Below are 23080 nucleotides of genomic sequence, written 5' to 3'. Positions count from 1 at the left end.
GCACGCGGTTTCTTCTCCGCTCGAACGTTACCCCGGACATCATTTCCCTTGCTGATCCTCCCCCTCTCGCGCCTCGACTTGTACCTTCGACATCTCCAACCTCCGAACCTCGAACCCTCATATCATTATACACATCTTATCGAGTACATATATACATCTGCGATTCTCGGTCTTATTACGCACGTTGACTCGCCGTCGTCCCCCGCGACCACATCTCTGCAACTTGTCCATCGCTCATTCCGAACACATTAGAGCTTGCACATATCGATATATAAGACTGGAGGAGGAAACGTTGAATAGAGTGCATTGCAGACTTGGCAAAGTTCGCGCGTTTACCTTATCTGATCCAAGGTTGCGCTGGTGGTCACACCATATTTCAGCCCAAATCCAAATTGAGCCTGTGCGAGTGACGTCTAATCATGTTGTAAGCACGCTCTTTCTTTACTTTCCCACTTGCTTCAATCCCCTACTTTTAACCTGCAAGCCTCACCTCGTGCTTTAACTCCAACCAACATAATTTGAGAGAATTGCATAACCCTCAATTACCGGATAATCACTTCACTTGCTTACACCACCACCAGCGTCCTTCCCCCTCCCCCTCCGCGCTATACCATCCCTGTCGCATATGCGGCGGGGGCCGCAAATGGTATGGCGGTCCCTGTTGTGGAAACGAATAATACGATTACCCACCCGGAGAATGGATGTCCATTGCAAGTTGGCGAGGGTATGTGTGCTCAGCGATCGCTGATGGCTCAACAATATCTCAACTCCTTCAGAATTTCAGAGATAGCTTACATTTTATATTCCGGCAGGAACGTACATCCTCCAGGATGACCTACTCCTCGCAACACCGCCTCCCCACCCATCTGAAGCTCCTATCATTAACCCGAACCCTCTCGCGACACTACCCACGCCCCCTACAACTGGCGTGAAGCTATCTCTTGTTACACTCGACCCTCGAAAGAAGCCTCCGACTTTCTTGAAGTCAGGTGTTGCAGCTCCCCAGTTCGGAGATGGAAACCCCGCGCTTGCGGCACCACCGGTGGCAGCGAAGGATGCATCGAAGCGAAGGAAGCCCAAGAATAACATTATCAAGAGCAGTTCTTCGTTCGTTTCGCGAGTCATCACCCACGAGACATCTGCCAAGCGATTGGGCGACCGGGACGCGAACGGTGTGTTTGCCTTTGCGAATATCAACCGAGCATTCCAATGGCTTGACCTCAGTTCGCCTACGAAAGAGGAGCATCTTACCAAAGTTCTGTTCACCAAAGCCCACATGCTCTGTCACGACGTCAACGAACTCACCAAGACATCGTCACATTTAGACATTGTGATGGGATCTTCTGCGGGTGACATCATCTGGTATGAGCCCATGTCGCAGAAGTATGCTCGCATCAACAAGAATGGAGTGATTAATAGCTCCCCCGTCACCCATATAAAATGGCTTCCTGGGTCTGAGAACCTGTTCATGGCGTCCCACGCCAACGGTGTGCTGGTCGTGTACGACAAGGAGAAGGAGGATGCTCTTTTCACCCCCGAGGTGAACGGCCATTCCGAGCAAGAGGTTGGACGGTTACCATTGGACATCCTCAAGTCCGTGAACTCCAAGAACCAGAAGACCAATCCGGTCTCATTTTGGAAAATGGCAAACCAGAAAGTCTCAAGCTTTTCCTTTTCGCCCGATCAAAGGCATCTGGCTGTGGTTCTCGAAGATGGGTCGCTGCGGCTTATGGATTACTTGAAAGAGGAGTGTGTTTACCTTATGCTAAGAGAACAGAACGATCCTCAACTAACGCCTTATAGGGTACTGGATATATTCCGCAGCTACTATGGCGGCCTGATCTGTGTCTGCTGGTCACCGGATGGCAAATATATCGTAACCGGAGGCCAGGATGATTTACTGACGATTTGGTCTTTCCCCGAGCGCAAAGTTGTTGCCAGGTGCCAAGGACATAATTCTTGGGTTTCGTCGGTAGCTTTCGACCCTTGGCGTTGTGACCAGAAGACATACCGGTTCGGCAGTGTCGGCGACGACTGCCGCCTTCTCTTGTGGGATTTCAGCGTTGGGATGCTCCATCGCCCCCGGGCACACCAAGCCTCAACCCGGAATCGATCCAGCATAGTAGTGCCAAACTCACAAACTGTCAATCGCCACCGTGCAGACAGCGGCGACAACCGTGTGCGCTCGAACTCTAACCAAACTGAGAAGTTCAACGAAGATATCGATCAGATGAGCCACCCAGTCGAGCCACGGTCTCGAACCGCTCTTCTGCCCCCGATCATGGTAAGCATTGATTAGCGCCTAAATTGCAAGCTCCAAAAGACTAACTGAACCATAGTCCAAAATCGTCGGTGAAGATCCTACATGCTGGCTTGGCTTCCAGAAAGATTGCATTATGACTTCCTCTCTTGAAGGTATGTTTAAAGAAGTTGTTTGTTATTCGGAGTCAAGTAATACTAACATTCTCACAGGCCATATTCGCACTTGGGATCGACCCAGCGACAGCGTCGTGAAATCATGATGCTGCATTCGCGGTTCATAATCCACTTTTTTACTACAGGATGACTCGATACTCTGCATTAAATTTATCAAGTAATCGAAGTCGATCCAACAATCTTGGAAGCCCTGGAGGTTACCAATCGGGGGTTGGTCTTTTTTTTAGCGTGGCTCTTTTTCTTCGAACGCCTACGATATCTTTTCATGTCTATATTACCTTTACCTATCTATACATATCATTATGCGTAAGGACTATTATTTATGTTGTAGACGGCAACCCCGACTAAAAAGACCGCGCTCGAGGATTTCAGCTTTGCCTACTGACGAAGTGAACTTGAAAGTCATACCTTCTCTATCTTTCCCTCCTCTATTAGGAAACATGATTTGAATATGAGTGGGGTAACGGCCAACCCAAAGACTCGTTTAACGGCGTAGTTCCAAAAGTATAAAACAGGCATAGCATTATCGCATTTCTCATTAACGTAAGGGGGCATATCATAGGTCCATAGACCAAATCATCAACATCAACATCAAGCAAACAAATCATCACTAGTAAAGTAACCCCACTTCCACAATTCCTTCAACAGATAGTAGACTTTGTCCAAAAGAACTACCACAGATAACCAACACTATCTCCAACTCATATATCTAAGTTCCCAGATGTCCAGCCGGCCAATTGCCTAGAGCCGGATCACGAATGACCGATACCGGTAATTTAAAGGACCAAAGCAAACAGACCCAGAAACAGACTACCAGCAGGGGGCATGAGGACGGCAGCAGCGTTAGAGGTGGTACTAGCCGACTCAGTAGCAGTGGAGGTTGTGGTCGAAGTGGTCTTGCGAGTGGTGGTGGAAGTAGTACTCGAATGGGTTGCGGTGGACAGACTAGTCGAGGAAACGGTTGAAGCTGAGGTCGAGACTATAGATAGAGTTAGTGACTATCTATTTCATGTCGTGGGTGAAGAGCAAAATGCTATCTCGGAAGTAGTGCTTTCCGTCTATTACTAACCAGGGGTAGAAGTGGAGACGTGGGTAGAATGGGATGTGGTAGAAGAAAGAGTGCTTGATGTGAGGAAAGTCGAGGTGGGGAGATGTGTGGAAGACTTGGTAATGGAAGTAGAAGTAGTCGGGGTAGCAGAGGAGGAGGATATAATCGAGGATGAAGTTGTAATGAAAGAAGAAGTTGAAGGTGTAGATGTAGAAGAGATTGAGGAGGAAGTTTCAAGTGTGGATATAGAAGAGACTGAGGAAGAAGAGGGAGTGGTAAGCGTCAAGGTAGAAGTGTGAGAAGCTGTGAATATCAAAGATGAGGACGTTGAAGGGAGATAGGAGGATGTCTCAGGAGTGGACGTAGAAGAAGATAAAATGGAATAGGTAGACGCACTTGCAGAAGAGCTTATAAAAGAAGACGTTGTAGGGGTAGAAATAGAAGATGAAGAAGCAGTAGAATAATACGAGGTAGGGGTAGACGCACTGATGGAGGAGTGAGTAGCAGTCGAAGACAGGTAAGAGGAAGCAGTCGAGGAAGATAGAGCCGAAGTGATATCACTTGTCGACGCGGTGGAAGAAATCAAGGACGAAGTATCAAGTGCAGTACTGGTTTCCTTACCAGAGCTACTAGCACTAGCACTACTAGCAATTTCACCCGGTTCAGTGACTCGGAATTGCTGAGATTGGGCCAGAATGCCACTGTCCGGAGAGAGGAAGTTGATCTGATATCCCTTTCTATATTGATTATTAGGTTAGTAACTCGAAGACAATGTAATCAAATTGGACCTACCCATTGTCTACATCCGTGAATGTCTTTGCCTTGACGGTATAGGAGCTCTTGGAAGAGTCGATATCGTCTGCCACAATGGTTGTTGTCGGAGGGTAGACATTTTGATTGACCAGTTCGATGCTGAAGGTCTCCGGGTCCGTTCTATTGATATTGCATGTTTGGTTAGCAGATGAGTTGCTGAGCGTGTCGGACAACTAGCAGCTTACGTGACAGCTTGCCACTTGATAGTAAGGGGCAGATCCGGGTCAATCTTTTCACCAATCCGTGGGGAGGTGACAGTGAGACCTGATTTAACAGTTAGATTGACTTATATTCCCCATAGACAGATTTCCCATACCTGCAACTGTAGTAGCCAGAGCCACCAAAGAGATAATGTTAACCCGCATATTGATTGGTTTCAGTGATAACCAATATTAAGTGAGGTAATTCGAGGAAATAGTTATGGATCTTGGAAGGTCAGACCACAATATAATATTCCTGAGGTTGGAGGGAATCAAAGCCAGGGGCGACATAAGATGGGAATATGATACTTTATAGTCTCTATGATAGTCACAAAAGGCTGTATCTCTCACAGGGTCTTCTCAAATTCCAATGGCAATCTTTATTTTTGGGCTGATTTGCCGTGGTGCCTTGATCCATCACCCCTCGTGCTCCCAGGTCCGTGTCGGAGTACGGAATAGTTTAGCGAGGAGCATTTTCTCTTGTTCCCGTGATGTAATTTTACTACTGTGTTGCAGTCAAGGTGATCTAGAGGAGGGACTGTTGAATCTGTAGCTTGCAACTTCATTTTCAGCCCAGATGGGAATCTTTCGTCGATTCAATCCATGATGTACAACGTCTCTGATTTTGACTGGCCGCGCGTCATAGTTCCTGTCCGTATCGCAATGGAAAGATTTTATAATACATTGTCTGTTCATATACTCAGCGCAGTCATACTCATTGGCTAGGGCACGGGACCCCTAGGATGGCTGCTGCGGCCCGTTTGGATTCGATGTCGAGTGCCAGGGATTCATGAGATAATTAGCTCTTTTGGAGTATCTTGATTGCTGGGAATGAATTGGGTAATCCTGTAGCTATGGAGACGACCTGGACCTTGTCTGTATATCAAATATCTTACGCTAATAAAGCTTACGTCGAACTATATATATCCGCATAACTATACCTGAACACATACCAAAAGCTTATTCGAATTCGCTAATTCATGATCATTGACTCCTATTACACTCGATAACTTACTAAATGTGGGACAATCACCCCGAAAGGCCTAAGCACACCGGAAGTATTGGGTTCTGTGTACTCTTGGTCGTTATGAGCGCAAGTAGGACAAAGCCAAGGGAAGAGGTGTTTCACGTTTCCAACCCAGCTCCTGGTCCACACACGAAAATGAGATGGGAATGGTCAACAATTACCTTTTCATTCATTTTAAATTTACTAACCCAAAGGCAATCCCGCCTTCAGAGAGGCTCTGAGATTTCAAAATGGTTGCCTACGAGGGGTTTTTGGAGTACATGAGGAGTTGCACGAAGCATGAACACAAGGTCGGAACAGCACTCATTGGACGGTTCTTGGGAGAGATTAAAATAGTCCAAATAGTATCCAGGTTACTTGTCGGGAAAGATTCTTGTCTTGACTGTCGTAATAAAAGGTCCCCGTTCGGTCTCGAGCATCTGTTTGTGCTCTCCGACACTTCCACGGTCAGGCCAAGCTGCGTTTGGCTTCGCAGTGCATCTTGTTTAACCCATTAATCTTAATAGACTCTGTTTGGATGTTTTGGAATTGACATTCGTCGTCAGCATTCTACGAAACATCAAATATGACGTGGAATGTGTAAGGAAATCTAAATAGAAGATTGGGTATAGCCATGGCAGGTTATTCGTCTACGAATGGAATGTGAATCATCAGGATTTCTATTTTACACGATGACCAGATGTAGAAATAAGCCTGCATACACTAGAGATTAAGTCATAATTTCCAGCACCGTATTGATCACCTGTCACTTTTAGGTGACACGCAGAAATCCACTTTTTAGATCGTTCAACCCATAGCGGGGAATTTTCATGTATGGTAAATGCACATTGCATTTCCACTTCAACCTCGGGGGCAACTTAACGCTGAAGCATGCTGCGACCTCCATCAACGGTGATCCTATTCCGCACTCGAATGTGGGCGTAGGACGTTCCGAGTTGAATCACGCGATTCAAAGTAGGCTCATTTCGGGAGTCCGATTCGGTTGTCGCAATCGGAGCGCTGTCTGCGGAGGACGGGTCATCTGGAGTATCCGACCAACTGGAAGAGGGAACACTCGAGAACTCCTCATTCTCCTGGTCGTTGTGCTTTGCGATATCCAACAGGGCCGTTGGACAAAATACCAAAGCCTCTCCAGTTGGCAGACGAACAATTTGTGAAAGATTGCCGACGAGTCTGTGGTGTCTGGATTCTCCTCAATCCCAGCTCCCGCGATGTGTGACTTGATTGCTTTGAACCAAGCTGGCGAAGAAAAGCGATGGATAATCGTCACGTTACAAAGCTCAAGCAGTGCCGGTGCAAGAGTTGGTTCCTGTGTTGCGATCAACACTCGGGCGGCCAGGTGTCGCTGCTGGCGGACGACAGATAGCAGTGTCTCTGTCAGATCGGCGGCTTCGGCCGAAGTGGAAGTCATAAACTATCATCAAACCAAGTGTCAGTACGGGTGAACATGAATAAGTCAAGAAATTGGAGGTCCGTGAACCTTATGGGCCTCGTCCAGAGCAATGATGCGACCCGTATCGTGGCGGTTCTTCAAAAACAGAGAAACAGAGATATTGAAAAGAGCGCAAGCATCTTCTTGGCCAACGAATGGGCAGCTCAAATCAATGATGGTCAAAGTGCCGGGAGCAAACTCCCAGATATCATCAGCAACATGTTGCTCTGGCGTATCGGAAGTTGCACCAGGCACAGATCCAGGCTCGAAAAACGACTCAAGAACCTCCAAGCGCATATTAAGTGGCATAAGCTGGCCTTTGACGAATTGTTCGCGCTGGAGAAGAAATTTGAAGGCGCTGTAGTTGAAGCCGGATTTGCCTTGGTTGGCTATAGCCATATCGCGAAGAATCTTCATAACGACCTATAGGAGTAGTTTATTAGTATGTTGTCAGCATGGATTACAGGTGCATTGACATACCTCGATATAGAGAGGCTGCTCAGCCCTGCTGCCGATGCCCATCAGGGTCTTCATCATGCTAATATTGAGGTCCTTCTGCGGCAGGTACAGTGGCTGAACCTTCAGCCTTTTGGAACCGCCTGCCAGTCTTTCGTATGCATTCTTCATGGCAAGGAAGTTGGTTGGCGACACTAAGACTCGGACCGGAATGCCTGAAGAATGAAGATAGGCCGCCTCGCACAGCTGCGTGCTGGAAAAGGCCGTGAACTTATCGTAGTGAATGACAAGTCCAGCCAGAGGCGACGACAACTTCCCAGCAGGGGAGGATGCGATCAGTGCATTCTCCAACAGGCAGGACAAGGTGTGACTCTTGCCACTTCCCTGACTGCCGCAGATGAAGGCAGACCATGGCGCCGACACATTGGCATACACAAGATCCTCTAGTGTCAGTGCATTGCGCGAAGCTCGATTACGCATACCAAGCAGTCCATATTGAGGGAAGGTTTGCTCTCCGTTGAGAGGTTCCTCAATATTCAAACGGTGGGTGTCCAGAGTCTCACAAGCAGAGAGTGAGAATAGAGGTGCTGTAATGAGCTCCTCATCCAAACGGGGGTTTTCCCTGCTCGATGCCTTGGAAGCATCATTAGAAGCATTAGTGTCACGTTTGACAAGATTCATATGCTCCCCTGTCTCCGATGTGTTTCTACGAAGATGGTGGGATGCCATGATGTCAAGTGATCATGCAAGAAAAGTTCTTGCTTGGGCTCGTTAAGGACTGAGGGAGTGCGTGGGAGAGAGGTATGGGGGAATAAGAGAAGGTGAGGGTTGAGGGAGATTAGAGGGGGACAGAAATTTCTTTTTGCATTGAATCAGTGGAATCAGTGTTATTGTAGTCAGTGGACAAAGCATCGCGATCAGGTGTTCAGGCATCCAGACAAATCCGGGGTAAATCCGGGGTCAAACATCCATAATCTATCTAGGTCTCTCTTTAGGGGCAAACATTTGAACGTCATTTCTAAATTATAGTATTATGGCTTTAAGCTTCCAAAATTAGTTCAACTATTAAGTCGGCTAATTTTTGAAATAGTATAGTAACTATTTGTATTTATTACCTCTTTGGGAGACAAGTGATCATGAATGTATACCTAGGGAGGTTGATATGATGACTACATACTTAAGGTTGTCATGCAGGCTTGAAAAAACACGACATAGAGAGCGTCTCATGTTTAGGACCTCCCCAATCAATCATTTTCGAAATGCGTCTTCTCCCTGGATCACTACGGCGATTTACACGACCATGTTTCCTGTAAGTGCCTCTGACATTTTGTTGACCAAACAACACGATGGCTATTGGAGAAGCAATCGAAGAACAGAGCTTGCCACGGTATCACGAAAAACATCACTACCCTGTCAAAATTGGCGAGATGTTTATTTTTCAGTACCGGGTTATTGCAAAGCTAGGATACGGCGCGTATTCCACTGTCTGGCTTGCCTGGGATCAGAGGTCTGCAAATCCCATCTATTTCCGAGAAAGATTGCCAGCCGGGAATGCTAGTATTCACCCACTCTACAGGGCAAGGCAGTACACCTCACTCAAAGTATGTGTTAGCCAAGATACTGAATCTTCGCCGATCCTTAATGAGATCAATATGCTGCGTCGCTTGAAGATATTCGCGGACAACGATCAACGCAACCTTCCCGGAGTGGGATTTACGCGTCTCGCAGACGACATCTTTGAAATTGACCGGGATTCCCTCCACAGCCTACACTACTGCATCGCATCAAAACCCCAAGGCCAGAGTATTCGCGTGTTACAGGAGACATTTCCAAATGGAATCCTGCCTAAGCTTCTCGTGAAATCCATCATACATCGCTTGTGGTTTTCCGTCAACTGGTTTCATTCAACCTGCGGCGTCATACATACTGGTAGTCTCAAGTGCGATGGCGGACCCTTTTGTATTTCCCCGATTACAATACTTTGAGCAGATATTTCACCTCAGAATGCTCTAATGCAACTCGAGGATGATAACAGCCTCCAGGAAATTGAGGACCAAGAGTCGCGGGATCCTAGTGTACCTATAATTACGACCCATGGAGCGACTCCTGTGTACAGGTCTCGACAAACTAAGGCGCAGCTTTCAGGGCTCCCAGTCCTTGCTGACGTCGGCCAAATGCGACTAGCAGAAGGGCAAACTAACCAGAATTGGTGGATGTCGGATTTATACAGAGCCCCTGAGGTCTTCTTAGGCTTGCCTTGGGAATATCCTGTTGACGTGTGGTCTATCGGTGTCATGGTAAGTACCACAAGTGCAAAAGTACACTCTGTAATAACATGTCTGACTCAAGTTCAAAATAATTGGCACTTGAGCTCATGAAAGGGAAGAACCTATTCGACCCCATTAATCGTGTTGACAATAAATATGTTCTTCCGTTAGCACTGGCCCAGTACATTGGATATCTAGGCCCTCCGCCGCTGGAGATGATTCGCAAAAGCCCACTCTTTGCAACCTATTTTGATGAACAGCGTAAGTTTTCCATTCTTTAGACTTAATGAAAGTTAAGCTTACCCAAGTCTCTATATAGATATAGGCAACTGGGCGTCCGAGCCCCCCCCCCCCCCCCCCCCCCCCCCCCCCCCCCAAACCTCTTTCGAGGACTCCATCACCACAATCCCACCCGGAGAGGAAAAAGTTCAGTTTCTCCGGTTCATACGCAAGATCTTAACTTGGGATCCAGTGACGGCCAACTCGTATGAGCTCATTCAAGACGAGTGGATGATGAAGCCGCCTTCAGAGGAAGATATGGTGAGCCTAGGGAGCCAGTTGTCCTATTAAAATTGCTAGAAAGGTCCATTACTCTTGCACATTGGCCTTTTAGTCGAGCGTTATTCTCCAATGGGGTTCTCTGAACACCGTGTCAATCCGAAAGTTTCTCCATCGTAGAGTTACTTGAATTATGTCTCCCCAGAACGCGTCTCCTTCCCAATTTGATGCTTGTTGGAATCATCTTCACACCTAGAAAATTAGCCACCTAGCAAGACATGTATGTTCATGCGATATACCATGCGGGTTCCGGGATACCCAAAAGAAATTGATTATATCATCAAACAATTTTGAGTAGTTAACTAGTTTAGGCTGGAATTTAGCTTGGAGGTCGAACAGAATTAATAATTATAGAACGGGATAAAGAATCGCCTTCGGGGAGAGGTTATACTGCAAAGTCGTATATTTCGACGCTCGAAAAAGATCTTTTGCCAATCTATACTCCTGGAAGAGTATTTTAGCAAGATAACGCGAAGATTTATATAGCGAAGGACACAAAAAGGTGGTTTAAAACTCACAGAGTATACGTCGAGGACTAGCCCGCGCACTCACCCGATTTGAACCCAATTGAACCGGTATAGCGCTAGTTAAAAGTGAAGCTTTTTGTATTATTTCCGGAGCTTATTCGTATAGGAAGACCGGAGACTGACTAACTTTATTTTAAAAAAATGCCTAGTAGAAGTATAGAACATATTAGATCAGTCGAAGATAGATAGGCTGATATTGAGTATGGGTAGACATTTAGAAGCAGTGAGAAAGGCTGAGGGGTATTATACAAAATATTAAGCGAAAAATTTATTATGCTATTGTTAAGCAAGCTTCTTTTTTAATTATAATATTATAGAGCATACAATGGTGGTGTTATATACTGTGAAAGTGATATATATATTTTGCATGGGGGACCCGAAAAAGTGGAGTGGGAAGGAACATTTGCAAGGTGATGTATGTACTTAAGACGGTTCTACGGCGATAGTTGCATCAATAGGCTTATCAACAAGCTCACCAATAGGCTCATTAGGGTTGGATTGGGAATAGCTATGTGTATTATTACAGCCTGGTGCTACCTTCTAATATTGCCATCGGTAACTAAGCTAGCGAATATCCGGCAGATAATACTCGAAAATAAAAAAGACTGACTGTATTCGACATATCGAAACCTGCATACTACCAATGCATGGGCTGTATACGGCGTGAAAGCTTGGAATGAAGTTCATCATCGCCATACAAAAGACCAGTATCCGCACCTTCGTAGAGCACCTCAAGTTCATCTTTTAACTTCTGTGCAGTTTCAGTTGAGAGCCACATGTATCTCTCCACCCTTCCCGCCTTCGCTAGCCCGCCTCCATATGTACCTGGAGTTTCTTCGTGTTCATTTCCACAGGGATATTGCCCATACCCGATCTCCATGTCATAGTAGCTGACAGTGTGATCAGTAAGAGCATCTCTAGGCTCCAGATCAGTCTGTAGGCCTGGTGCAGTGTAATCAAAGTCCTTGAAGTCGTGAAAGTCCGGGGGAGTTATGTCGTGCTCCTTCATGATTTCCTCAAGGTATTGTCGGTAGAATGGATTTTCACTTCGCCTGGCAGCCACATACAAAGATTTGGTGTAGGGGGGCTTCAAACTTCGGAATATCGATTCGTAATCACATGTTATACAAGTGACCGCAATTTGGTGTCCCATGGACGGACACTTTCGAACCAGATCAGTTAAAGTATTCTCAGAGGGCTTCACGGGCCCCCATATAACCCACGGGAGGCAGTCCGAGTCATCGTCGACACCAGAGATATCATTGTTCATTATCATGCGGGCATTGATCGCAGTGCGAATCTCTCTGCGCTCCCATTCATTGCCTTGGCCAAGCAGTTTACCAGGGAGGATAGCCCGTCTAGGGTTTGTTTCCAGCTGATAGGCCCACCATCTGGCGAAGGTTGTACTGTGATAAATGCCACGAAGAACACAATTGTATTCAATTTTGGTTCTCAGCCTACGTGGGTGCATTAGTCGACTGTATCGATCCACATTGCCCTCCCACGCGGCCATCTGTGTCTGAAGGCGCTTTTCGAGAACTGGGAGATCAGGCGGAAGAGGCATCCACAATTGATTGGACTGGCCTGGGCCTAGCTTAGCGTAGTCCTCCACTCCGCTGATATCCTTCAAGCTGATATCTTGCAAGCCGATAAATCCATCTTCCTCGATGTCAATATCATCAGCAGTCGTCTCTAGTAAATTTTTACCAGGGTGAACTCGCTGCCCCAAAGCCCATCGGGGCTTCATATCGCCATTGAGAAACGCAGGTGTTCGTGGGGTTTCAAGATGAACGGATCGAGAGAAATCTTCCATAACAATATATCGTTGGTGTGCGGACATGATAATCTTGTAGATTTCGGCGTCTTTGTCAACTTCGCGGGATTCTTCCGCAATAGAAACGTCAGGCAAAAGGTCCAATTCTTTGTAAAGATCTGTGTAGCATGCTGCAGCACACGCTCGGCCTATTTGATACCGCATAGACGGATACTGACGGGCAACTTCGCGACATGTTTCTTCTGATGCAAGCTCGGGATACCATATACAGTACGGCTGAGTGGCAGGATTTTGCATATCGGGGATTATATCACTCATTATCAGGCGAGCATTGCGGGCGCGGGAAAATTGATGGGCCTGACCATCGTCGCCGGAGCATAGCTCAATAATTGCCGGGCTTGTTGCAAATTGAAGTGAATCACGAATCCCACGAATGACTGCTCTCCGATGCCAAAAGGAGCTTAGATCGACGGGGACTCCCTCCCCCTTTATTGCCGCAGCACATTGATCGGGGTCGCATGCAGGTATAGGTTTGCCGGAAGAGTCAGTTGCCTGCCTTTTCGGTAAAACGATAGAGTATTGGCTCATAAGGCTGTTACCAGGATGTTCGGTAGCCGCCATTAGGAAATAGTACGGGCAGTGGTGCCAGTGGCGCTGGTGCTGCGTGCAGTGACAAGTGGGGAAAATGAAGTTCAATGTTGAGGAAAAGGAAGGGGGGAAAGTCAACTTCTCGAAGGACAGGATTATGCCTCGACCAGCAAGTATTTATAGGCGAAGTAGATCGCACTATTATTTGAATTGCATCAGTTTATTTCCCGCACTTTCTTTTTTTTCTTCTCATTCTCCACTCAGCTTTGACATTCATTTGCCCCGTAGCTTACTGTGGACGCAATAAAAGGCGAGCCGAATATACCTCATCTGCAAAGCGGGAGCACGGTATGGCTTTCCGAAAACATTCTCAAAGGAAACACTGATGCCCCTCCATGTCTTGCCCCTCTCATTCCTTAGGGTGAGAAGGAGCTCGTCTTCAAGACTCAATTGGTGTTCACGTCTGGGTGCAGCGGTCCCAATCGGTATCATCAGAAGAAGGGACTGACCCCGTGCTCTGCGGGTAAGGGGTCGAAGCATCGTATATGTGGCCCCTCAGCTCAAGTCCTATGGTGGGGTCTATAGAGTTCAGAATGGGTGTTTGGATGTGTTCAGCCCATTGGTCGGCACTGAATCTGTCGGTGAATTGCTGGAAGTCATTGGAAGATGTTTACCTCTGAACCAGCAGCCAAGTCCATTGAGTCGATTTCTAGCGGCATATTGAGGAAGTGAGATTCGAAATCAGTTGAAGATTTTTGCAACTGGTTGTGGTTTTGGAGCGGGCAATATTTAATTTACACACTTAGTTCAGTATTCGTATAAACAAGTCACTCAACGACTCATCCTTTGGCCCCCAAAGGACCTACATATACCAAAACAGGGTTCTCAGCCCACCCCATAGCCTATTAAGAACATAGATATTTGGCACCGACATTCAGGCACTTGCAAATTGTGCCATCGAGACCTCGCTTAGCTGCCCATAGGATAATGTAGGCGTGTTCGTGTGTTGTACGGTTCTTGTACAGCTTGTCGTCGAACATGAGGGTGAATCGTGGGCTTGTGCGAATCAAGGCATTGAGGTCTTTTGGGGAATCTAGGTTGCTCTCAATCATGAGAATGAACTCTGTGTGTAGCTGAAGGAGAGACATGTTTGCTGAGGATGTCAGAGTTCGGAGAAGAGGGAGGGAGAGTTTGTCACAAAGATGAAAAGAGCAATTGGGCAAGATATGGAAAGAAAGAAAGATGAGACATGAGCGAGTATATGAGAAGTTGAGATCTGATTGATAGCTCACTGACAACTGAAAGTGAGAAGATCAGATGAAGGCAAATAATAGCAACAATAGTAATTGAGGATTGCCCCGATACCCAGTCTTGTTTGTCAGGCGTCTCTCACTTTATATTCACTTTTAATTTTCCTTGGGGTTGAATTAGCACATTCACATTAGCACCCAGAAATCACCTTACTTTCATTGTATCTATCAATGAAATAGAGCAATAGACAGATAATCCAGTAGACCAAGAGAAAAGTTGAATCTAAGAGAGAGATGCTACTAGTCGCAGTATTGTATCTTGGTCCTATATGACCGAACTACACCTTTTATTACCCTTTGCAACTCTCTAAGACTCTAGCTGTATAGTACCCAGGGCTTGAGATCATCAATCTCATGTTTTACGTTGTCTTAACTGTGCTTTTGTCTCCGTTTTTATTAGTCTCTATTGAACGGACTCGAAGAATAAAACGGCCAAATTTGAGAATCTTGCTATAAAATGAGATATTGATATGGGCAATCAAGTAGCTGTACAAAAGTAGGCAACCCACGTTCTTCATATAGCTTCTATGTATATCCGAATCGGACCCGTGATCCGATATTTTGAGCAATGCCGTATCCGATGGCTGATGGCGGGGTTGAATTGGTGTTATATTCTGTTCGCCCCTACTCATAACCATTCCTAATACTACATAGTACACAGAAGAAAGACGATGATTATATTTGGGTATCTTGCATAGCTCGATATTCTCAGGGGCTAAAAATTACATTGGTGTGAGCAGTCGTTCCGAGCCATAAGTTCTCACTCGCCCGTTCCAGCTCTCGGGGTATATTCACACAATTCTGGTTCACAAAGTCACCGTGGTAGTCAATCAATGCGACTTCTACCATGAATCGCAGTTGGGGGTCTGAAGTAGCGGCCCATGCTGCTGACAGACACATTATTACGTATCCTGCTCCAACGGGTCTGTACACATTGGATTTTTGGGCATGTACGAGAGTATCTCCAACAAGAGATCTCGATTCAATCCTGCAGGCATAGTCACTGGGATCCAGTGCCTGAAGGATGCAATTGAAGACTGTTGTGATCGCGAGACCAATTCCATGGGTGCGGAGATAATGTGCTCGCAATATCCGGGCCATGAACGCTTGTGGCATAGTACTCAGCTCCGATGTTTCAAAGGCGACTGTTCGTGCTTTCAATTCACCCAGGAGCAATTTGCAATTTTCGTATATTGGTCGGACTTCCATCGTCAAGGGTGTTACATCTTCGCCGTCGCGTATAGCTTGTTTGCCCCGTTTCATTATGACCGGGGCTCGTGCTAGATATCGCAGAATCTGACCTTCGGGTTGGTCTTGATCAAAGTCATTCTTAACTAACGCATCCCACTCCTCGGAGCTCAGGTCGATAGCATCGTTGTATAAACCCTCGAATAACTTGGGGTGTGATCAGCTTGGGTCAGGAAAGTAGTAGGGATTGTGGATGATTTACCATGCTTCCCCGTAAAGAGAGGAACAGTTTACGTTCAAAGTCGTCGCGTGGCCCAAAGTTCTTTCGTGCGTGTAGAATGCTGGCAGCCCCTTGCGCATGTCCTGACATAATTTGCCCATTATTTCCGATGAATGTTTGGCAGACTAAGAGTATCATCACGGCACATAGTGTACTGGAAGAACTCGCCTGGAGCGGGTCATCTAGATAGACTCGTAGGGTCTTCAGCGCACATGAATACTTCGCTAGTGCTTCAGTCGAAACTGGTTGGCGGGTGCAGAAGCCTGCGTGGGCAGTGGTAACCGCGTCAACTGCGCGGTCGAGTGCTTCGTTACTGCCGAGTCGTCGGGGCACATCTTCCAGAAAGAGGCCAAAAGACCACCACATATTGTATCGGAGGTCCGCGGATCGTTTTATGGCGCCGACAAACGAATTCATCAACGATGTCATACTATTGCCGGGATATGTCCGGGGTAATTCAACAGAATATTTTTCTTCTTCTGTTGATCTCGACCTCGATCTCGGAGCGAGAGTCATTTGACCGCTTTGATTTGATTTGGGGGAAAATTGTTGTTGTTTGAACTTGAATCGTTGCTGACCAGACCCCACACAGCTCACTTTCAGACGAAGACATCGTCCACATGCAGGTTGTTTTTCGTCGCACTTAACATCTTATTAAAAAAGGCAGTGTACCACGATTTTATCGCACGTACCTTTTTCTTCTGCTTGCGGCATGCGTCACAGGCCCGACCTGTTGGGACACCCGGCATGGCGGGGTAAGACCTGAGTGGGGGGGAGCGGAGGGTGGATCTTAAAACGGACACTGCAAATCTTCAGGGACGTTTCTATCTAGTGAGGAGTACGCCTTGGAAGCCTATAAAATCACAATATATCGCACTAAAAAAAAGATAAGGACGAAGAACAGCCCCAAAGAACCAGGTTGAGGTTATTTGGCTGTGCAGTCTAACCGCTTTGGGTCAAATGTACCGCTCCCCAAGGCTGAGTTGGACGTCGCTGATTAGCTAGTTTATTAAGTATCCATGGATATCCCGTCCACGAGTCCACAAGTGGAACATCAATGGGGCTGAATTACAGCTTGATCTAACCCGATATAGACCTATCTGGCGCTTCATGGTCTGTAGATCAACACGCTGGTGAGAGGGTATTTAAATATGCAATTACCCAGCATTGTCATATCCAATCCACAACTCATTACACTTCCACCATGACCTCAAATAACTCGGATGCAGAGGTGAACCTCTACTTGTACAATCCAAGTCATATACTACCAGCTGTCTTTGCTGCCTTGGTCGGCGCGTCTCTATTTCTACATATTTACCAAAACTAGTAAGCATTGGACATTTTAAGAAAACACCAAGTTTGTTCTAACACCGTCAGTCGCTATCGATTCTGGCGCGTCACTTTTTTCATCTGCTGGGGTGGAGCCTTATTCACCGCGGGCTGGATTCTTCGCTGCATATCAAGTTACCATCCAGCAAACCTAAACCTCTATATCGCATCGACAGTCTTCATCTATGTCGGCCCACCAGTTTACTCAGCCGCCGCGTATAACCTGGTCGGACGCCTCATGAACTACTTACCAATGCACGCGGTCCTCAACCCCAACCGTGTCCTCATCTTCTTCGTCTATGTCGGCGCAGCAGTGGAAGCAATTACAGTAGCAGGAGCAGCGAAGAATGCCTCAGCCGGCTCTGACCTAGACGAGTACAAGGCCGGCGGTACTCTCATCGCTGCGGGACTTATTCTCCAAGCAGTGGTCGAATGCGTCGTGATCGGTGTCGTTGCAACAGTCCATGCCCGCTGCTCTCGAGCTCGGATGCTCTCGCCAAATGTCCGTATGATCTGCATTACACTCTACGGGACCTCGACTCTCGTCTTGCTACGATGTATCTTCCGTGCCGTCGAAGCATTTGAGATGTTTGGCAATCTCGGCTGTCGGGAGAACTGCGGGCCTATTCTCAGCAATGAATGGTATCTATATGCATTTGAGCTTGGCCCGATGCTTCTGTTCACGTGGTGGCTTAACTTGATGCATCCTGGTCGGCATTTACCTCGCCAGAAGCTACGCTATCTGTGTCCTGATGGTCGCACGGAGCGAATGGGTCCTGGTTGGATTGACCGCCGCTCTCAGTGGGAGACTTTTGCCGACCCGTTGGATTTGAAGGGGGTGTTCAAAGGTGCGCCTTCTCATGAGAAGTATTGGCTGCGACAGGATGAATGGCCTGTTTGTAAGGATGGCAGCTTTGCTATGGGGACTGCTACCAACACGAGAGCTGCAAGTGAGGATGAAAAGGACATGGCTCCCCTTAGTCCTCAGGTTTGAGGAATGGATGCGGGACATACTTTGATCCCTAAATTTGATTTCTAGATCACCTATTTTTTTCTGCGAAGCTTTTCTTTCTTCCCGCAGGCGAATGACTGCTGAAATGTTCATATAGACTTAGACTAATTCCCTTTTCACTCGAAGAATTTATGTTTATTATATTACCTACGTACACGCTTATGAGACATACTCGATTGGACCTTGGTCCCGAAGAGACTAATTCCAGGGTTTCCTTGCAAGCGTACTTGAACGGGGCTTTTGCGTGGTTAGGGCCGGGAAGGCGCATCAAGTGCATTAGGAACAATGCCTAGACTCGAAGCATATTTTATATTGGGGCTTTTTTCAGGCACCACACAGATGACATTTCATGTGAAATAGGGAGTGATAAATACATTGGATCATCATATTTATCATCGTAGTATCATCCCATTTCGTATTTACAGCTTGGCTTGTTCAAGCGGGCTCAGTTTCCTCAACGGGGGGCCACCTCTGCTTCCATCGCCTGCCATGGGTCCCTTTGAGTCACTCTGCGGCGGGTTCATTCTCCACTTTTGACGCAAAGCTTCGGGTGCTTTATTTTCAAAGCAGTCCGCAATATATTGGCCCAAGACAGGGAGGAATTTGAATCCACTAAAGCCAGGTTAGTGAGTATAAAGCCATAGTGTGCAGAGTGGGAATTCAGATCAACACTTACTGTCCTGCGCCACCAGTAGCCATGAACAATCCCTGGATGGTTGGGTGGTGGTCGATAATGAAATCACCATTGGGGGTATCCGTGTACCAGCACAGGCGACGATTCATCCAAGGACGATCCCCCAGCTTGGGGAAGAATTGACGTAAACCCTGTCGCAGCGATTCATCCGCGTCGTCAGGCAAATATCCAGTGGCCGCATTGCTGCTTTCAAACTTCGGCGACGAGAGCGACTTCTGAACACCGTCCACATTGACAGTGATATCGGTTGCATACCCGTAGCCATGGCGCGCTAGCTTGAGAACATGTGTGTCCGGTGTGGGCGGGAATGAGAAGACGCCGGAGCTCATGTTGATCATGACCGGGATCTTTCTCATCTCGAGAGCTTCCTCCTCGGTCAACTGAATCAAGCCAACAGGCTGGCCAGAGGAGGATGCCGCATGACCCATGTTTAAAAGACGGTTAGTCCACGCTCCCGTGCTTAAGATCACCTGTGAAGCAAGCAATACTTGCCCGCCGACAAGGTTGACACCGACAACGCGGGAGCCCTCCCGGCGGAGGGAAATAACAGTACCGCGAGGCCCGGCAATGATAGAAACACCCGCCACGGTACACTTGGAAGCAAGCTTTTGGATGCTCCCTGCGGCATCAGCCCAGCCACCTTTTGGATTGTGATATCCGTTCATGCCAGAAAAATTGGCTTGAACGCTAGGGTAGAGTTTGCGGATTTCCATGGCATCATCAAGATCGTCTAATTTGCCACCTGCTGCACGAATCACAGCCTTGGACTTCTCCATGTATGCGTTCTTAGGCGTTTCCGAGAACAAGGCGAATCCTGATTCGAAGTATTGGTCTTTGTACTCAGTGGTCCATCCATTGTATGCCTCTCGGGCCATTTGGGAGTAGATTGGGTCCGCATAGTCGGCGCGAATAATGCGCGAGATATCAACACTGCTTCCATCTGCTGATGGTGGTACAAATCGATCGACAACGGTGATATCCGTATACCCGCGCTTGTTGAGTTCAAGAGCGGTCGAAAGACCGAAGACGCCGGCGCCCACGATCAGGATTGAGTTTGTCTTAGCTATGGTCATTTTGAGCGACAGACTGATAGCCAGAGGAGTGTTGTCAAACTGGAATCAGTTGAATGATTTCTTAGGATTAAATAAATGTGGAGGTGTAGGTAAGGAGGGCCGGTTCAGTACCGTCTTGGCGGTCGGAAGGACGGATCCGGGCCGTGTTCCCCGGTTGAGAATGAATATAACCTCACGTTGGGTTAACGCTTAGCCAATCCTCGAACGCCCTCCCATAATCTTGAAGCTGTAGCAATAACGTATCACCAGCGCTAAACTCCATATTAGCGTCCCCTGGAAGTCCTGAAAAGTCCATCCTCGGTGAGGTCGGAATGGGCGTTTGTACGGGGTCCTCAGTCTGCTCAGGTGGATAGGTGACACACTCCGGGGCCACTGTCTTGTGGCCTGAGATGCCAGCGGATCCAATCAAAGCAAAATCACGGTCGGTGATAGCGCCAGCAGAAGGGTCCCCTGAGCATCCGACGCTGTCTTTGGCAAGTTCCGGGCCGAAGATGTCACTAGCAGGATCTGATATGTTACTTGCATGGGCATATACTAAGATTTTCCACAATAGCTGCAGGTTTACAGACCACTTCTGTCGAGGGTTCGTTCCTCCTGGCGCGATGTTGTCTGTCGTGAGGCCTCCGGAGGAAACGCTGTCCCGGAGTTGTTGCAGTTGTCGGACCTAGAGGCTACATCAGAACCAATGAACCAGAGCAACAGCTTGATGAAGACTAACCTGGCGATTGATGTGTGGCCATCGATGACTCATGTTCCGTAGAAATCTAAGACATTTCTCAAATCCCGTTTGTGCCTTTCTGTTAAAAGCTTCATCCTCAACAAAACTATGTTGAAGATAGATTGTAGCGACAATTGCCACGCATTGCCCTATGATCGGGTCAGATACCTCGAAGTTCTTTGCCTCGATGAGCTCGAGGAAATGAACAACCCAGCCCGAGTGGAAGGTCAACTGCTCGAAAGAATTGCGGAGGAATGACTGAGGCATTGTCCTCCGGAAGTTCCGAAGTCGCATAGACAACAGAAACGGATGATTTGCTAAACAAGGCACCGCATGCCAAACCAACTGGAAGAATAACCATGGGCTCCAGTAGTCGCGATGAGCCTGGAGTTCGGCAGGGGGATGATCTTGGAAGCGACTTGCATGAAGTCGGAACCTCAGTGGCATGAGACTCTCGTGCTCACAGTGTCGGAAATTGATCATGGTGTAATCAGAGTTTGGAGACCACGGGGGATGAGCGTCAACGCCAACATGGCTAGCGGCATAATTGCTTGCCATCGCCCACAGCTCACTTGTGTAAACACTGGTACCATTGATTCCAATGTCTAGCTTGGAGTCACCGCTGTTACCACGGGCAATGTCTTTATTGAACATCATGGCTCCCAATGGCGAGGTGATTTCACCTGCCTCTGCAAGTAAGTCCAAGGTATCTCCAGGTGGATGTAGGGAACCTTGGAGATTTCTAAGCATGACGAGGCTGACATAGCAAAGCTTGCGCTCATCACGCTCGGTTTCTAAGTTGCCTATAGACTCTAGGCCACTTATCCTGAGATTTCCCATAAAATATGTGGCAAGTCTGGTATAAGACCCTGCGCGAATGATATGGCCCGCTGGGCAGATGAAATACAATGTTAGAAATGAACACAAGGACTCAGGATGGGACTGCTTTACCTGTAAATTCCAGCATACTTAGAAGACAAAGCGTCTGAATCGTAGATAGCTCCACAGTCCCGGATGCCAAACGCATCATGACCATCTGACAAGCCCTTTCTGTTTTCCTCTTGATTTCTAGTTGTATGTCCTGGTCAATGACTCCTGGTCTTTTGAAGCGGACCCCAAGGGCTTCAATTGCAAGTAGAAGCTCGGGGTCTCGCTTTCCTAGGGAGGCTAGAGAAGACCTGTTGGGGAATAACATAAAGGGCTGCGCGTTACAAAAGGTTAGGTAAAGCTCAGCATCTGGGACCCCAGATAATCCAGCTCTATTTCATTCGTCAATGACGATCTCCTGCAAGTGAACCTCACATTGGACTCACATGGACGAGCTCTCCGTCGGCGGAAATTCTGGTATCCAAGGGTTATTCTCGGGGGCAACTGGCGAAGAGAGGTGATTTGAGGCAGGCCGTCTGCGACCTCAATTAGCCAAATAGAACACAATATAGAGAATATTACAACGCACGTAATGTATTCCATTAATTTTTCTAGCTTGCCTTCAATACCGGAAATGCGTTGTTCCTATGCCACGTCAGAATCCGCTTAGGTCTAGACATCATTGACACTTACCATCATCTTCTGAGAGTGGCCGAAGCCCTCTTCTCCATTCTCTATGCCTGCATACACACACTGTTGACCTAGTCGCTCGCAGTACGAGCAAATCGGTTTCTCGCCTGGGCAACGGGACTTTTTCCGGCTGGAGCAATGTTAGCTCAAATTGGCTCCCAGCTTGGGACACTCAAAGTTCAAGCTCACCGACATGGCTCACAAGCTTGACGGGCTCGTTTCAATGGCCTTTCATCTTCAGTCGATGCCATTTTGCATATCTTGTCACCACGAAAAGTGATGATCTGAGCTGTTCCACGTGGGTAGAACGTCGATCCGAGGCGGGGAACGGGTGTGGGTCCGAAAATTATAGGCCAAGTACAATATACCTTCCCCGGCTTATCTTCTATATTTCTCTATCTACATATGTAGCCCAATAGGCTCTAGCTGTAGATGGAATAACAGGAATAACAATCGGGAACTCAAGCAGAATCCAGTCGATGACGCAAGGGTTTGGTTGAGACATCTTCAGGCCCGGTTTCATACTATGAGAAAGTGCCAACATTGAATGCTTATTCTCTGTTCATTCAAAGCCTTATTGTAGGTATCAGCATAGCTCATTTACTTGCAAAATAGCAATTCCAAGGCTTTATCATGAGCAATCTACTCGTTAGGAAGTTTCATGACGAAGTGAAGTGGGCCTGTGTTGTAGATGATGCGCATATATACACGGTGTGCTATACATAGCTCTAGAGTGTACCTTTGCCCTGAGTGATAACAGAATCTGTTCAACTCTATCTTTTCGAAGATATCA

General features: G+C 47.3%; 11 protein-coding genes across 11 annotated transcripts; 3 read left to right on the top strand and 8 right to left on the bottom strand.

Annotated features, from left to right (window-relative positions):
- Positions 1-77: 77 nt before the first annotated feature.
- On the top strand, positions 78-2742 carry N7455_009787 (WD40 repeat domain-containing protein). Its single transcript, XM_040956350.2, has 6 exons — positions 78-424; positions 582-724; positions 813-1749; positions 1804-2284; positions 2340-2415; positions 2473-2742. The coding sequence occupies exons 1-6, from the start codon at positions 420-422 to the stop codon at positions 2520-2522; spliced, it is 1692 nt and encodes a 563-aa protein (XP_040813114.2). The 5' UTR covers positions 78-419; the 3' UTR covers positions 2523-2742.
- Positions 2743-3212: 470 nt separating this feature from the next.
- Positions 3213-4662, bottom strand: N7455_009786 (GPI anchored serine-threonine rich family protein; the record flags this gene model as incomplete). The annotated part of the gene is made up of 5 exons (XM_065606298.1): positions 3213-3415; positions 3971-4221; positions 4277-4417; positions 4483-4561; positions 4614-4662. 5 exons carry the CDS (start codon positions 4660-4662, stop codon positions 3213-3215), a joined length of 723 nt encoding a protein of 240 aa, XP_065460261.1.
- Positions 4663-6381: 1719 nt separating this feature from the next.
- N7455_009785 (uncharacterized protein) lies at positions 6382-8141 on the bottom strand (the record flags this gene model as incomplete). Its single annotated transcript, XM_065606297.1, is given in 4 exon segments — positions 6382-6651; positions 6669-6938; positions 7005-7379; positions 7437-8141. 4 exon segments carry the CDS (start codon positions 8139-8141, stop codon positions 6382-6384), a joined length of 1620 nt encoding a protein of 539 aa, XP_065460260.1.
- Positions 8142-8758: 617 nt separating this feature from the next.
- Positions 8759-9960, top strand: N7455_009784 (uncharacterized protein; the record flags this gene model as incomplete). Its single annotated transcript, XM_065606296.1, has 3 exons — positions 8759-9341; positions 9402-9709; positions 9784-9960. The coding sequence occupies 3 exons, from the start codon at positions 8759-8761 to the stop codon at positions 9958-9960; spliced, it is 1068 nt and encodes a 355-aa protein (XP_065460259.1).
- Positions 9961-11401: 1441 nt separating this feature from the next.
- N7455_009783 (uncharacterized protein) lies at positions 11402-13159 on the bottom strand (the record flags this gene model as incomplete). Its single annotated transcript, XM_040956444.2, has 1 exon — positions 11402-13159. One exon carries the CDS (start codon positions 13157-13159, stop codon positions 11402-11404), a length of 1758 nt encoding a protein of 585 aa, XP_040813123.2.
- Positions 13160-13583: 424 nt separating this feature from the next.
- On the bottom strand, positions 13584-13845 carry N7455_009782 (uncharacterized protein; the record flags this gene model as incomplete). Its single annotated transcript, XM_065606295.1, has 2 exons — positions 13584-13775; positions 13801-13845. 2 exons carry the CDS (start codon positions 13843-13845, stop codon positions 13584-13586), a joined length of 237 nt encoding a protein of 78 aa, XP_065460258.1.
- A 186-nt stretch (positions 13846-14031) lies between these two features.
- On the bottom strand, positions 14032-14274 carry N7455_009781 (uncharacterized protein; the record flags this gene model as incomplete). The annotated part of the gene is made up of 1 exon (XM_065606294.1): positions 14032-14274. The coding sequence occupies one exon, from the start codon at positions 14272-14274 to the stop codon at positions 14032-14034; it is 243 nt and encodes an 80-aa protein (XP_065460257.1).
- An 870-nt stretch (positions 14275-15144) lies between these two features.
- N7455_009780 (Zn(II)2Cys6 transcription factor domain-containing protein) lies at positions 15145-16653 on the bottom strand (the record flags this gene model as incomplete). Its single annotated transcript, XM_040956343.2, has 3 exons — positions 15145-15831; positions 15887-16546; positions 16597-16653. 3 exons carry the CDS (start codon positions 16651-16653, stop codon positions 15145-15147), a joined length of 1404 nt encoding a protein of 467 aa, XP_040813210.2.
- A 455-nt stretch (positions 16654-17108) lies between these two features.
- N7455_009779 (uncharacterized protein) lies at positions 17109-18227 on the top strand (the record flags this gene model as incomplete). Its single annotated transcript, XM_040956423.2, has 2 exons — positions 17109-17230; positions 17282-18227. 2 exons carry the CDS (start codon positions 17109-17111, stop codon positions 18225-18227), a joined length of 1068 nt encoding a protein of 355 aa, XP_040813198.2.
- Positions 18228-18664: 437 nt separating this feature from the next.
- Positions 18665-20012, bottom strand: N7455_009778 (NAD(P)/FAD-dependent oxidoreductase; the record flags this gene model as incomplete). The annotated part of the gene is made up of 2 exons (XM_065606293.1): positions 18665-18857; positions 18922-20012. 2 exons carry the CDS (start codon positions 20010-20012, stop codon positions 18665-18667), a joined length of 1284 nt encoding a protein of 427 aa, XP_065460256.1.
- Positions 20013-20184: 172 nt separating this feature from the next.
- N7455_009777 (Zn(II)2Cys6 transcription factor) lies at positions 20185-22538 on the bottom strand (the record flags this gene model as incomplete). The annotated part of the gene is made up of 7 exons (XM_040956465.2): positions 20185-20676; positions 20731-21620; positions 21682-21989; positions 22044-22133; positions 22187-22242; positions 22291-22417; positions 22477-22538. 7 exons carry the CDS (start codon positions 22536-22538, stop codon positions 20185-20187), a joined length of 2025 nt encoding a protein of 674 aa, XP_040813082.2.
- Positions 22539-23080: the final 542 nt, after the last annotated feature.

The sequence above is a fragment of the Penicillium solitum genome (genome assembly GCF_028829755.1).
Source record: "Penicillium solitum strain IBT 25940 chromosome Unknown utg000008l_segment0_segment0, whole genome shotgun sequence".
NCBI classification, from domain to species: Eukaryota; Fungi; Ascomycota; class Eurotiomycetes; order Eurotiales; family Aspergillaceae; genus Penicillium; species Penicillium solitum.
Note: the sequence above shows the minus strand (reverse complement) of the source record. Positions and strands in the feature narration are given on the sequence as shown.

What these genes read in the sequence shown, in the direction of transcription:
- N7455_009787 (XM_040956350.2), top strand. An exon ending in ATGGATTACTTGAAAGAGGA is followed by an intron (nt 1,750 to 1,803) that starts GTGTGTTTACCT and finishes AACGCCTTATAG; the next exon opens with GGTACTGGATATATTCCGCA. An exon ending in CTCTTCTGCCCCCGATCATG is followed by an intron (nt 2,285 to 2,339) that starts GTAAGCATTGAT and finishes ACTGAACCATAG; the next exon opens with TCCAAAATCGTCGGTGAAGA.